The following is a 14,710-nucleotide window of genomic DNA, read 5'->3' as shown; positions in this document are numbered from 1 at the left end:
GATTGAGGTTTAAAAAAACACATGTGTCCATTTTGTACAGAAACTTTCTCTTGCGACTGTCAATACGAAATACTACATGGTACATTAGTCCCTTTAGATTAAGATTGTCTGCAGGTGTTTTAATACATTTACTACACTAAATAATTATTAGAGGAGCTTTAGGACTAATTTCCTTTAATTTTGTTTTTTGTAATCAAGTAAACCCTGAGCATAAACAAAGTTTTTAAACTCAAATAATTTTTTTTACAGTACACCTGTGCAAATACACAATTGTAAATATGACAAAACAACTTTTTGAAACATCCATTCACACGCTTTAATAATCCCTGTCAAATGGAAAAACCAAACATGAAAAATCAGCATCTTTAGTGAAACAAATAGACTTAGACTTGGCTTTATTGATCCCTTTGGGATGGCACCCTTGGGGAAATTACGTTTTCAGCAGCTTACAGAAGTATTCATAATAAAAATCTCAATGTACAATAATAAAGTACAACAATATCAAGAAGAGCAAAGTATGTAAGGCAAACACAAACAAACAATGTTTGGCTTCAACATAAGGCTGCACGGTGGTACAGTGGTTAGCGCTCTTGCCTCACAGCGAGAAGGCCCCGGTTCGACTCCCGGCTGGGACCTTTCTGTGTGGAGTTTGCATGTTCTCCCCGTGCATGCGTGGGTTTTCACTGGGGACTCCGGCTTCCTCCCACCGTCCAAAAACATGCCTCATAGGTTGATTGGTGACTCTAAATTGCCCCTAGGTGTGAATGTGAGAGTGTATGTGTGTGGTTGAGGCCCTGAGACAGACTGGAGACCTGTCCAGGGTGTACCCCGCCTTCGCCCATCAGTAGCCGGGATAGGCTCCAGCACCCCGCGACCCCGAAAGGGAAGAAGAAGATGAATTAATGAAAAAGAACCTTTTCCTACAGAAACTTTTAACTTAAAACTACATTTTAAAGCAAGGGGGGTTTGATGGCACAAAAGTAAACTGTGTAAAAATAGACATTTTGATGCAAAGTACATGGAGGAAACATGCGGTAAGGCAGAGCATGCTCGAAAGAGAATATGAAACAGGAGAAACAATGTGTCACATGCAGACACTTCAACATTGTGTTTCCAAAATAATGAATAGTCGGTAAACTGCAGCGTGTTTGGCAATATTTAGTACTTCTGGATTTAAATTTAAGATGCGCTGCTCCATGGACTTTAAGACATCACTTTAAAACCAACAGCTGGCCCCTCAGTGTTAAATCAACACAATTATGAATGAGGAAATTCATATATATATATATATATAACAGCAAAAGAGTGAATACAAAGAAGTTTCTGATTGTGCAAAAAAGCAAATAAGAAGCTGGTGATGACTTTATAATCAGGGAGAGTGTAAACTGATCCATGGGATTCAAATTTAGGCACTTAAGAACACAAACCGACTGAAAATATTTTATAATCCAAGTGTTTGACCACTAAGCGAGTGGAATAATTCCGATGTCTGTTTCTAGTTATTTTGCTTTGGTTTCATTTAAAACATTCCTTCACTCAGTGATGCGTTTGTTAACACATTTTCACTGGAAAGGATTTCAGCAGATAAGCATTAATTACAGTGTCACATTCTGAGGACATCCTCCGTCAGTAGGGAACACCTCCGCTCAGATCAGTGCACCTTCAGAATAAGAGGGAAAGATAACATGTGTTATATAATGTTAAAACACGTAGGGAAACAAATGAAATTAAAATTATTGGGTATATATAATGAAATATGGAAGCAGGGAAAGCTACCAACTAATTGGAAGGAGGCAATAATCATAAGAGTCAAACCAGGAAAAGACTCAAGCTGTCCAGGCAACTATAGACCAATTGAACTCACGTCACATATAGGAAAAATAATGGAAAGAATGGTTACAGAAAGACTTGTGTATTACCTTTAAAGTAAAACACTCTTCTCTCAACATCAGAGTGGGTTTAGGAAAGGCAGAAGTACAATGGATCCAGTTGTTTGTCTAGATACAGAAATTAGGAGAGCACAAGTTAATAAAGGAAGTCTGATAGCAGTATTTTTTGACGTAGAAAAAGCATATGACATGGTATGGAAGGAGGGATTATTAATTAAACTAAAAAGGTTAGAAGTACTAGGAAGAATGTTTAATTGGATTAAGGACTTTTTATTTAATAGAAAGATTCAAGTGAGGATAGGTAACACACTCTCAAATGGATATACTGTGGATAATGGAGCCCCATAAGGAAGTGTTATCAGCCCAATTTGGTTTTCCATTATGATAGATGATGTTTTCCAGAATGTGGGCACTGAACTTAGAAAAGCGTTATTCGCAGATGATGGAGCTCTATGGAAAAGGGGTAGAAATATTAAACATCTAAGAAAGAAAATGCAAGAAGCGATAGACATAGTTGAAAACTGGTCCTATGACTGGGGATTTAAGTTTTCGGTAGAAAAAACGAAAAGTATGGTATTCACAAGGAAAAAGTGTGTGATGGATAATTTAAGGCTGTATAGTGCAGAGTAAGAACAGGTAAATAGTTTTCGATATCTTGGAATTATTTTTGATTCAAGACTAACATGGAAAGCGCATATTAATAATATTCAGGAGAGATGCAAAAGAATTATTAACATAATGAGATGATTGAGAGGGTGTGAGTGGGGAGCCAGTACCCAAGCATTGAAACAATTATATAATGCAATGATAAGATCGGTTATGGAATATAGATGCACTGTCTATGGTTCAGCATCAAAGACATTATTAAAAAAGATATGAATAATACAAAACCAGGCTTTGAGAGTGTGCTGTGGGGCAATCAGATCCACGCCAACAGTAGCAGAACAAGTGGGAGAACTGCCATTACAACTCAGGTTTAAACAGTTGTCATTAAATTATTGGGCAAGTATACAAGGGTGCAAGGATGAAGCTCATTCTGTGAAAAGAGCACTTACTTCATGTACGGAACAGAAATGGTGTCTGGAGACTGCAAAGATGGGCTAGAGAGATGTCAGTTTATGACAAGAATCCTGTAGGAAAATTTTTATATACGGTCTATATATACGGTCAAGCTTCCAGAAGTACTGGTTGACTTTAGTATACATGAGAGAATGGAAGGGTAACTGGGACAAAATCCCTGAAGATAGACTAAAATCTGCTCATAGTTCATTTTTGCAAATTTACTCAGATGGTTCAAAAGAAACAGGAGAAGGAAAAACAGATTTTTCATTTGTGATACCGCAACTGGGACATTATTCCACTGAAAGAACACCAGATCATCTCTCAGTTTATACAGTGGAAATATTGGCAATATCGTTTAGTCTACAGTGGTTAGAACATAATAGAATTAAGAAGGGAATAATATGCTCACATGCCATGTCTTCTGCTGTTTACTTTCATTCGGTATTTTGAACTTTTTTAATTGTTCAAAAGCTCAAACAGAATCAAACAAAACAAGCGTTTTATGATTCATGTTAATTTGTAATGATTAAAATTATATTACAATTATAGGTTATATCATCTGCTAATATACATTTATAATATGTGTGAAATTAATATGACCTGAAGGATTTTGCTTTAAATAATAATAATAATAATAATAATAATAATAATAATAATAATAAAAATATATTATTATTATTATTATTATTATTATTATTATTATTATTATTATTAACATTAAAAAGTATTATTATTATTATTAATTTGGACGCGCCTGCGTTCCCCCTCCACACCACACGGAGGCGATGACGAGCTTTTTGGCCCGCTGGCTTATAAGCGCCAAATTCAATTTTGTTGGGCGAAGCAGGGTTTGAGTTGAAAAGAAAAAACACATTAAACAATAGTTTCGGGGAAATAGTTCGATAACTTGTTCGATTCGATGGTGGGAAAGAGTACCGGATAAGTTCCCTGTTTGCTGCACCGTAGAGAGGCTTCGGTTTAAAGGAAATAATGGATATCGCCTCGTATTTACAGTAAGTCAAACGTTAACCGTTGTCAGCTCCTTCTGGTTAGCTTTTACCTTGCTAGCTAGCTTAGTATTTGCGATCTTTAAAAGTTGTTTGATTTGGCCCATTTTTTTTCATCCACGTTTTGGTTTTCTTGTCTTACGTTTGCAGGTCTTTTGAGAGCAAATTGGGTTCTTACGTGGGAGATGATCCTCTTGATCCATGGATTAAGTGAGTATTCGTGCTAATGTGTTCAGCGTTTGTTTCATAACATGTTTATAATTAAATCGATCTAATCTTAATATTGATGCACTTTTGTCATTTATTTGTGTACCCTCTATTTCCTTGCTGAATTTTGCTATTGGATTTCCGAATTTTTAACTTTATTTACTACTAGTTGCTGTTATATTTCAAACAAGTTTTGTTGAAATCATTTTGTCTGAAGGTTTGTGGACTTCCTGGAGCAAAGGCTGCCTGCAGGCGACAGCAGTGAGATGTGTTTGGTGTTTGACAGTCTGGTCCAGAGATTTCTCAACAACAAGCAATATTCAAATGATATTAGATACGTCAACTATTGCATCAAATGTGTAAGTCTGACCCCCCAAAAAACAAACAAAAAAGAGATGCTGCTAAAAATGATCTGTTCCTGCTAATGCCTCTAACTGTGTTACAGGCGAGTTATTATCGGGATCCCATCACGTTCTACAGTCACATTTTCAGTAAAGGCATCGGCACCAGAACTGCTGCGCTTTACGTTGCCTGGGCTCGGCAGTTTGAACAGAGAGGCCTGAATGAACAGGCTGATGCCGTCTACCGGAAAGCTCTGGAGAACCAAGCCCAGCCAGCCAGCTCGGTTTACCATGAATACAGGTATCATTTGTTTATATTTACAAAGCGGATTTACTGTGAGATTATTGTTATGTATAATATCTACTTTAAAAGATGTTTAATGGCGTTACAGCCTTTCTAACTTACTTTTCTTATTTGCAGTCTGTTCAATTCAAGAACCGCAGCTCAGCCTCCACCGACAGGTGAGAAAACGTTTCTAAAGAGTGCTTAAGGTGTATTTTATTTGCCACGCTCTGAGGTTTTAAATGATTTTGGCAAACAGGCATTCAAAACCCTCTGCAGAATCGAACCAATCAGATGTCCTCTCACAAAGAGCCCGTAGAGCCAAACAAGGTTTGTGTCCGTTATAATCACTGGAAAATGCTTTTCTCACAATAACTCTTTGATTTTCTGCTTTCTGTGCTGTAGATGACGTCGGATTGTCCACTCAACCCTCCTTCACATAGAATGACTATAATGTAAGCTGGGTTTTGTGCTCCATGTCATGGATTTGAAGAATTTGATCTGATTTAACCCCAAGTGATCATCTGAAAACAGTACTTTGTGTTTAGTAAACTTTGTTTAGTGTTCAAACGAGTCACATTGAGAGTGAATTGTCCTACAGAGTGTCCCGTTCGGAGACTTCCGGGAGCGTCCCGTCCAGCCAGAGCTCCGGCGTTCAGACTGTGTCGGAGTACATCAAAGACGAGCTGGTTTGTGACGGCTCTGAGCTGAGCTTCGAGGAGGTCCGAGCCAAGAAATACTTCTGGAAGCTCAAAGAGAAGAAGAGGGAGGAGGAGAACAAACTCAGTGAGTCGGCCAAACAAAGATGAATCTTTCAGGTTGTTGTGTGTGTCGGTAAGATGCTGAACGGTTTTCTTCAAGTGGAGAGGCAGCTGAAGGAGCAGGAGGAGAGAATCCGGATGATGAAGCTGTGCTTAGAGGAGGTTGAAGATATGGAAGCCTGTGGAGGCCTCACCGACCAGCTCTTCTGGAGCACTCCTCTACCAGATGCAGGATGGGGGTCCACCGGCCCAGATGGGGTCGCAGAGACCTCCGTGGCTCCACTGCAGACCAGCTCGAAGCAGAGCGGCCTGCCATCCTCCCTCTGTGCTGCAGATGCAGACACACCTGTCCAGCCCAGCTGCTCTCATACCTGTGGAGCCAGCGAGCACAGCGCCACACACTGGTGAGTCGAGGACTTCAGGTCATCCCGCGGGGTCTTAAGAAGTCTTGAATTTGAAAAGCTGAAAATAAGGATAAAGATAAAGCTAAAACTGTGAACCAGACTGCACTTTATCTCATCATTTTAGAGTATTATCATTGTTACAAGATGGGATTTACGTCCGTCTCTGCCCTTAAAGAGTCTTAAAGAATACATTTGATTTGTTCTCTGGAGACGCTCGATTTATCACAGTCAAGTTGGCGTATTTCTGTGCTAGTTAGAAGTTTGTTAGTTTGCAATGGGACAAAAATAAAAACACAGAAATGATTCAAATGGTTTCTGAACACTTTTGTGATTGATAGTTAAAAAAAAAAACCTAATGCAATGGTAGAAACACGCTGCAAAGAAATACATTTTTATTAGTATAAGTCATTGAAAACAGACGAATGCAGGGAAGATTGTTCAAGAGGAAGACTGCAAATGAGGATGAAGATGTAACTTAGGATGTGTATTTCCTTCAAAAAATCGTTAAAAAACTTTCCCCTCAAAGCTCCGCCTACATTTTTATTTACTGTCAAGATTTATTGCATTTATCTGCACCAGTGCTTTAATAATTCATTTTATAATTTGTGACTGCTGATATGATTTTCTAGTCGATTTCTTTTTATTCACTGACCTAAAATGATATTTATCTCAAACTTCCACCAGTGAGACTCAGAGTTAAATACCTGAAACTGAACAGTGCCGGTGAAGTTTTCCAGATTCCTGCTATTTCTTCAAGATAATGTGTACAAACAAATAAGTAGAGTAAGTTACTTTATAGATTACTTTACTTTAGTTACTGAATAAAATAATGAAATTACTTTACTACAACGTACAAATTCTAAAGGAAATATAGCAGCATGAGATCCCCTCAAATTAAAAAACAAAGAAGCTGCACAAGAGCAAACAAAGTAGGGCAGTGGAAGGCCGTTCACGTCCAGGACGTAACTTGGTTTTTTTAAACAAATTGGAACTAGTTGGAAATCTCCGGTGGCTGAATGTCTCTAGGAATATGTGTTTATTAGTATCCGTTGTTTCATTTCACCAAGAGAGAATGTCAGAACTGGGGATGGGCCAATATCTTAACTTGAAGAAACATCACAGGCTGAAAAATGAGCCTCAGGGTCTAAAATGAACTACTCATCCACCTAGGTTTACCTCTGTTTTTCTTCTTACCATTTTGCATGAATATCTCTTATATTTTTTGTTTCTATTTAAATCATTTCTGCCATATTTAGCTGTTTTTGACCAACCTCTGCTCCTTCTAAAACAGGGGTCTCCAACCTGCAGCTCCTGATTCATGTCTGGCTCTTCTACCCTCCACTGCGGCTCTGGTTAAAGAAAAATACAAATACTTTTAGATAAAAAAATAACTTCTCACTCTGCGAGCCTCCAAAGCACAGTAGCCATAGTGATTTGATAATCAAGAACTAAAACATTTTTGACAAATTCCAGTGTTTAAAGAGTGATTTTTGAATTCCAGGCTACATTTTGTTTTTTCCATTGCTGACATTACATTACCTAACACTAGATTAGCTCCATCCAAATGATCCTATGTGACACAGGAAGTCTTTTACTTTGAAAGGAAGCTTGTGAATCTTTGTTAAAAATTATAAACTTTCATATTTGAGAGGGGGTCTATTTTCTCTTAATGTTTGTTTTATTTAAGTAAAATATTTATTTATATTCTCCTAAAAATAACAATAACATGAATACAAACTAGTGTCTTATTTTGTAAAGGATGTGTGGCTCTTACTGGGTTGTTGACAGTGAGGAATCGACCCAAACGGCTCTTTTAGTGTTAAAGGTTGCAGACTCGTGTTCTATAACATTCAGCGTTGCATCCCTAAAGAATAAAGAATGTGAACTTTAACGTCTTCATCGTTCTTCAGTGACGGAGGTCATCCAGCAAAGTCTGAGGAGAACCTTGATGGTGAGACTGCAGCCCGTTTTTTTTGTTCTCGCGCTGGACGTCTCCTGATGTTTTTTTATGTTTCAGTGTCGCAGGGAGGAGTGGCTAACCTCTCTCACACCACTCCCAATACTTCACTGGGGTTTGTGCAGGCCACGCCCTCCAGAGGACTGCCGTCACCCACCGTCAACACCCGCGAGGCGCTGGGTGAGCCCCCGCGCCGCTACAGAAACCCCCAAACGTCTTCCTCCGTTTCACTGAAGTCTTGTTTCTCAGGCGTCATCATGGGCATGTTTCAGGCCCCCACTCTCTTAGAAGAATCGGTCAGTGAGTCGTCACACCTGAATGTTACCGAGAGGGACCTCGAAGGCGGAGCGAGCGGTAAACGTGCACGGATGAATAATAAACTGAAATGTTTCACCTTAAACTTCTTTTAAAAATGACGTTCTGGTTTCCAGGAGGCGGGTCATTGTGGTCCAAACCACCAGAGGGCGCTCCTTTCACCATCTTTCAGGATCAGGAGGAGGACAAAGAAAACTTCCAGTATGTATTCGGTTCACCAGAGTTTATAAAGATGAACAACAGTAAGAAGGATTCAAATGGAGCGTTTTTCTCTGTTTTAGTCTTGCAGAAGTGTCTGCTAACAGGAAAGCTGGCAGACGTTTGGCTGAAGTCGCTGCACCGAAGGCCGACAAGCCCAACGTACGGCGGAACCCTTCTCGTTTCTGCTCCTCAAACGCAGCGTAACTCTCTCTCTGTGAGCAGGACACCTCCCAGTACCTGATGTCTGACGAGAGCACCGTGTGGGGCGCTCGCTTCAACCCGCTCAACTCGCTGGCCGCCTGTCCCAACAACACCTCCGACTTTGCCCTGTTGGCTCACTGCGTCTCCACGCCCTTCACGCACAAACCTCTCAGCAGCTTTTCGGAGGAGCAAGGTACCGGCTCGGGACCGCCTCCTCGGCGTCCAGCCACTCCTTCTTCATCTCACTGTTTTCATGTTGCTCTTCAGAGAACATCTGCAATGAGGACGACGCCTCCATCAGGCGCCAAACCAAAAGACTCAGGTAAGTGCTCCGTTTCTCAATGATGGGACCAAGCGTTCCCATGATGCATTGTGCTCTGGTCCTGCAGCCCCATCATAGAGCAGAGTCCCGACGAGGACAAAGCTTCAGAGAGCGCCGTCAGCCTGCTGGACCCCTCCTGTGCCAGACAGGGCACCATCGTGAGCGCCGGCCTCACCTCCATCACCGTGGTGCAGCCGCCTCCCCCCGCCGCACTGTCCTTCAGAGACCAGACGCTGGCCCCCACCGACTCCTCCAGGAGGAGCGGGCGAGGCTGGGAGGTGCACACCAGTCCTGAGCAGCCTCCCAAAGCCGCCTGCTCGGGTTCAGTCAGACCAAAAACCAGACCGTTTAAGATCCTGGAGGACGCCTCTTCCAGCTCGGATCTGAATCCGGTCTGTGGCGTTCCTATGAGTCCGGAGTGCGCTCTCCAACCGGGCCGGTTCAGCACCAGGAGCCCGGAAGTCCCCACAGAGCCAGATTTAGATGCTTTCCTCAGCCCCCCTCGCCCAGCCGCCCCCACCAGAATCGCTGATGTTCCCATGAGTCCGGAGCTGCCGCCGCTCTGTGCCGACGTGCCCATGAGCCCGCCGCAGCAGTCGCTGGTGTGCGCGGCAGACGAGCCCATGAAGAGTCCAGAGCGAGAGCTGCGTGCTGATGTCGGCGTGCACGTGGTGCCCGACCCCTGGGACGATCAGCTGATCGCTCGTCTGCTGTCCAGCCTCAGCCCGCCGCTCACGTCCCACCAGCGCTGCTTCACCTGGAGCTGCAGCGTGCCCAACATCTGCCCCAAGGTGACCATCAGCATGGGTGAGTATAAAGTATTACGGTAAAACTGGACACCGTCGGTGTCTAGTGATAGACAGTATCATTTTAAATGCCGTCATGAAAAAAATGACTCAAAGTCCTCCATGACCATTTTTTTAAATTAAAAAAACCTTCTCAGTAGTGTTTTCATTATGATTGGGAAGTTTTTAGTAGGACTGGCCGTTCTTGGCTTCCATACTGTAAATGCTTTGTTAGTTTGATACTTTTCCAATGTATTTGTTCCATCACTTCAAAAGGGAATAACACAACCATGTCATCTCGTTATTGTGTTTGGTGGGTTAAAACCCAGCGGTTTACTAAGTTCTTCATTAGTAAGCTAATACTGTCTACTGAGGGAACATGTCAACATGAACAACATGAAGAAGAAAACATCCAAACTCATTTAAACGTTGGTGGATGTGAGTCAGCGGTTCGGTCAGCAGAGGGCGCTCTGACAAATTCAAATTTAATTTTTTTTTCTTTCTAGGAAGATGAGTAAAATACGAGGTTCTCTTTGTCTCGTTTTGAAGACTAAATATCAGAAAATGTATTTTAAACTTTATTTATAAATGTAATTATTTAGTTTTTTGGTTAAAAGTTGTCAGAGTCACGTTTGTGATTTCCTGTGTTTGTCTCCGAACAGGGAAGACGTCCCTCCGAGTCGACTGTGTTCTCGGCGAGGGCGCCTTCGCCACAGTCTACCAGGCGACCGACCTCACCACCTCCGAGAAGTTTGTCTTAAAGGTGCGACAGAACCACGGAGGCCTCAGAACCGAGCAGCTTCTCTTCTTAACCGCCCGGCTGCAGGATCCATAAAGCGATTGATTGGCGTCCATGTTTCTGACCGCAGGTTCAGAAGCCGGCCAATCCCTGGGAGTTTTACATCAACACTCAGCTGGACGCCCGGCTGCAGCCCAGCCTGCGGCAGCTCTACAGCAACATCAGCTCCGCCCACCTGTTCCTGAACGGCAGCGTCCTGCTGGGGGAGTTCTACAGCTGTGGCACGCTTCTGGTAAATGTTCATTTAAAATGTTAATGATCTGAACATCTTTGTTAGAACTTCTCCTTTAAAGAATCCATTGTATGATATTAACAATCTTATTATTTCACTGATACATTTACAGTATGTGAACCTGATCAGATTAATATAAATATATTCAAAACATATAGTAGATTATTATTGTATTTCTAAACAAATGTGTTTAAATGTGTAAACTGTAAACTCAAAATTGAATTGGATTGAGTGAATTGAAAGAATCTAAAAAAATCTAAATCGAACCAATCAAGGCTCTGGTGAATCAAATTGAATCATTTCTGTAAATTATCATTGATACCCAGCTCTACCCACAATCCCCTGGTTTCTAGGCCTTCACTGATATTAAGCCATGAAATTTATGTTTAAGAAAATATTCTTTTTTTCCTGTCAGACTTGAGGTCAAAATGCTTTTCTATTAGAATTAAAAGAGGACGTTCTTCATTTTGTAGTTTCTCAAAGTAAATTCGATTAACATCATGTAACCATAGAGTTCTCATTTGTTTGTGGATAGTTTGGACTTTGCTAAATTATTTAGGCTTCAGAAGACAAAGCGAAGCGTCTATACCAGCAACCTTTACCAGTAAAAGAGGCATTTGGGCTCGTTTTCTACTGATCAAACCTAGAAGGAGCTGCAGAGTCTTATTTTAGCCTTTAGGAAACTTTGATTTTTTTGTTCATGACCTTTTTTTATACTAAATATGAATTATGTCTCTTTTTGGCATGAGCAAAAGCAAAAATCTAAAAATAAACTAGTATCTCTCAAAATGGGATTTTTTTTTAACGTTTGACAGAAGCACAAATACATTATTTTCAAAATAAAAGCTGCTCTGTTCCAAACAGGATCATCTCAGTGCAGCTAGTAACCAATGTTGTTCAGCATAAGATAATATGAGCTTTTGACTCATAAAAGATCAAACTTACGATATAAATCTGTTCATTCTGGAGGTAGAGTTGATCAAACAAGACGTCTTCAGGTCAACGGATGTAAAAACCTTCATAGTTTATCATCTATGTGAACCTCAGACATCAGTTTATACATGTAACTCATCTAAATCAGATAAATGATAATTCAGTTATCCTTATTTAAAAAGTTGCTTTTTTCTTCTTTTATTTTTTTGTTCTTTGTCCTGCTGGGTTTTGTCATTTTAGTTTGAGGTTTGACCTTGGTAGTCTTAGTTTTTGGTCTTTGTTGGTTTTCTCTAGGTAGTTTTGGTCTTATGGATCTGCTGACTCTGACGGTCGACATGCTGGGTCAGGAGTCTCCATGAATTATTTTATGTTTGGTCAAGGAGCCACAATGGAGAAATGAAAGAGCCACATGTGGAGCTGCAGGTTACAGACTCCTGGTCTAAGTTGTTTCTGACCCTCAGAACGCGGTGAACATCTACAAAAGCCTGGGGGAGAAGGTGATGCCGCAGCCTCTGGTCCTCTACTTCACCGCCTGCATCCTGCACATGGTGGAGCAGCTGCACCGCATCCACCTGCTGCACGCCGACATCAAACCCGACAACTTCATGCTGGGAGGACGGTGCTGACCGGGAGGAGGGGGTCTGAATCCTCTAAACATTCCGAAGACGGCGTCTCTTAAACCTCCTGTCTCCCTCAGCTTCCTGGAGAACAAGTGCTTCGATCCGGAGAGCGGCGACCACGGCGTCGTCCTCATCGACCTCGGGCAGAGCATCGACATGGAGCTCTTCCCAGAAGGGACGGCGTTCACCGCCAAGTGTTTGACGTCAGGGTTTCAGTGCACGGAGATGCAGAGCGGGAAGCCGTGGAGCTACCAGGTGATGGATCTACCAGTTAGCTCAATAGTTAAAGGCGACTTTAATGATTTTACTGAAGAAAATGACTTGAGACTAGGGCTGGGCGATATATCGATATTATCGATACATTTGAATTTTTGGTTTCAGATGATTTACATTTAGGAAAATTGAGATGTTTTCCTCCAGCTCTCTGCTCCTTTAGGCTTCCGTAGTTCAGCGTAGCGTCAGCCCGTCTCTGTCAAAGTCAGACATGGAAGCGAGTAGAGGAGCTTCTTCAGGGAGGCAGAGAGAGAAAAAGCTTATTCCAACAGAAAAACAAACAAAAAGCGGGAGAAAAATTTGTTAATTAATTGAAGAATTTAAAATTATAGTTATTCCCATTATTATGTGTGTTTTAAGGTTTTTAGGTAATTACTGCTGACTGACCAAATAGAAAAATGATAAAGATTGGAAGAATAATCTCAAGTGACAGTCTGAGTAAATCAGCCTTCATTTTTGGATGCTCCGCCCTTTTCAAGTGAGGTTTTAACTTCAAACCCCACAGCAGCATCACTTTGAAGGCTGTTGCTGCCAATGTTGCTTTACTGAATGACTATTGTTGTTCCTTAATAGATGCTTAAGCTAGCGCAAGCTCACAAAACGCCCAAGAAGCAGGGTTGGTTGAAACTTTGGTTTTGTGAAGCCCGACTTAAGGAAAACTCTGAGTTTCTGCTTTCAGAAACGGAGATAACTTAAACCTGTGAAAGTTGGTCAAACCAAACCCCCCAAAAAACAGTCATTTATGTGGTTACTGGTTAAACTATTGACAGATCAAAAACCATTCTTTACTTAACAAGTGACAGAATGACCTTCCTGACGTTATTTAGTTCTTATCCTGAACTTAAATGATTCAAATGTAGACGTTCGCATTAACTCTGCAGATATTTCCTCTCTCAGCTGTGTTGATCTTTTGATGAAAATCTGCTCACAGTCGCATGTCACTGTGAAGTGTGACGCCCTATTGGTGTTTCCCGTTGCCATGGTGAATCGTGCTGTCTTTGTTCCATTGATCAGGGTTTGTATGGTCGTGACGCTCACACCTGATTCTGAGTTTGCAAATTTTGAGTCGGTCAACTCTGAGTTCAGGTTTCAACTCTGAATTTGTTGAACCTGCTTCTTCAAACGGGCCCTGCTGCATTGTTCTACAAACATTTATATTTAGTTGCACTTCATATTCAAGCAAATTTCCATAGATGGGAAAATAAAATAGTTTTTGTTAAAAAATATTGTTTGTAACTTTTGTTGAAGAAAGTAAAAGAAGGGACAAAAAAGTCGATTAAAATCAAAAACCGAATTTGGAATGAAAAAATCTGAGATTAGATATTTTGGCTATTTTGCCTTTCCCTACTTGAGACGTTTTCTTCTGCTTTAGACTGACTATTATGGGATAGCGGGGACCGTCCACTGCATGCTGTTTGGAAACTACATGGAGGTCACCAATGAAAATGGAGTTTGGAAAACTAACGGCGTTTTCCGGAGGTAAACATCAAACTTTCCTCATAAAAGTCCCTGATATTCATTGTTTTTGAATAAATACAAATTGAACCCGTTTGATTAATTTATTAATCTGAAAACCAGGGTATTTGAGTGAGTTTCCTCTGCAGGATCACCAGCTTCTCCCTCTCCCACAGGAAGCCTCACAGCGACTTGTGGCTGGACTTCTTCCACACGCTGCTCAACGTGCCGGGGTACCGCTCGCCGCCGAGCCTGACACGCCTCCGCCGCCAGCTGACAGCCGTCCTGCAGGAGAACTACGGCAACAAGCTGCAGGCGCTGAAGAACCAGCTGGTGATCCAGCTGCTGGAGAGACGCAGATCCTCCAACAGATGAGGAGTTTCTGACCCAGCTGTATGTACACCTGTATATAGCTTGATTTTTTTAACCGACTTTTAGGAGTAAAAAATAAAACGAAAGCTTTTTTGAAGTGAGGAATGAGACGTCTCCACATGATGCTTTTCTAACCTTCAAAATACGGTGATGAAAACTTGAGTTCTTCAAAGCTGCAGGAGTTCTCTCAGGTTTGAAGAATTAGTTTTTGATTTTATATTTAAGGAGATGTCCCGATGGAGTCTTTGGATCAAACTGATGCAAATATTGAAGTAGGTGAATAAAAACACT

The 14,710-nt window shown here is 41.3% G+C and overlaps 1 protein-coding gene and 1 long non-coding RNA gene across 2 annotated transcripts; one reads left to right on the top strand and one right to left on the bottom strand.

Moving 5' to 3' along the window:
- Nucleotides 1–784: 784 nt before the first annotated feature.
- Nucleotides 785–4,143, bottom strand: LOC118598140. Its single transcript, XR_004947242.1, has 3 exons — nt 4,012–4,143; nt 1,920–1,997; nt 785–1,660 (listed from the first exon to the last, which is right to left on the bottom strand). It is a non-coding gene; the product is annotated as an uncharacterized LOC118598140 (long non-coding RNA).
- bub1 (BUB1 mitotic checkpoint serine/threonine kinase) lies at nt 3,730–14,527 on the top strand. Its single transcript, XM_024291838.2, has 23 exons — nt 3,730–3,964; nt 4,109–4,168; nt 4,383–4,524; nt 4,611–4,807; nt 4,928–4,968; nt 5,049–5,119; nt 5,195–5,244; nt 5,391–5,575; nt 5,651–5,954; nt 7,865–7,905; nt 7,972–8,091; nt 8,161–8,265; nt 8,343–8,427; nt 8,508–8,586; nt 8,650–8,821; nt 8,896–8,950; nt 9,018–9,757; nt 10,398–10,498; nt 10,605–10,766; nt 12,161–12,318; nt 12,397–12,574; nt 13,965–14,071; nt 14,224–14,527. Exons 1-23 carry the CDS (start codon nt 3,942–3,944, stop codon nt 14,420–14,422), a joined length of 3,375 nt encoding a protein of 1,124 aa, XP_024147606.1. The 5' UTR covers nt 3,730–3,941; the 3' UTR covers nt 14,423–14,527.
- Nucleotides 14,528–14,710: the final 183 nt, after the last annotated feature.

This window comes from Oryzias melastigma, linkage group LG24 (genome assembly GCF_002922805.2).
Source record: "Oryzias melastigma strain HK-1 linkage group LG24, ASM292280v2, whole genome shotgun sequence".
Classification (NCBI taxonomy): domain Eukaryota; kingdom Metazoa; phylum Chordata; class Actinopteri; order Beloniformes; family Adrianichthyidae; genus Oryzias; species Oryzias melastigma.
This window is presented reverse-complemented; position numbering and strand designations above follow the sequence as displayed.

Excerpts from the sequence above, each read along its gene's own strand:
- bub1 (XM_024291838.2), top strand. The coding sequence starts at position 3,942 with ATGGATATCGCCTCGTATTTACA. Across the intron at positions 4,525-4,610 it reads TCAACTATTGCATCAAATGT|GCGAGTTATTATCGGGATCC; the intron begins GTAAGTCTGACC and ends ACTGTGTTACAG. Across the intron at positions 12,319-12,396 it reads AACTTCATGCTGGGAGGACG|CTTCCTGGAGAACAAGTGCT; the intron begins GTGCTGACCGGG and ends TGTCTCCCTCAG.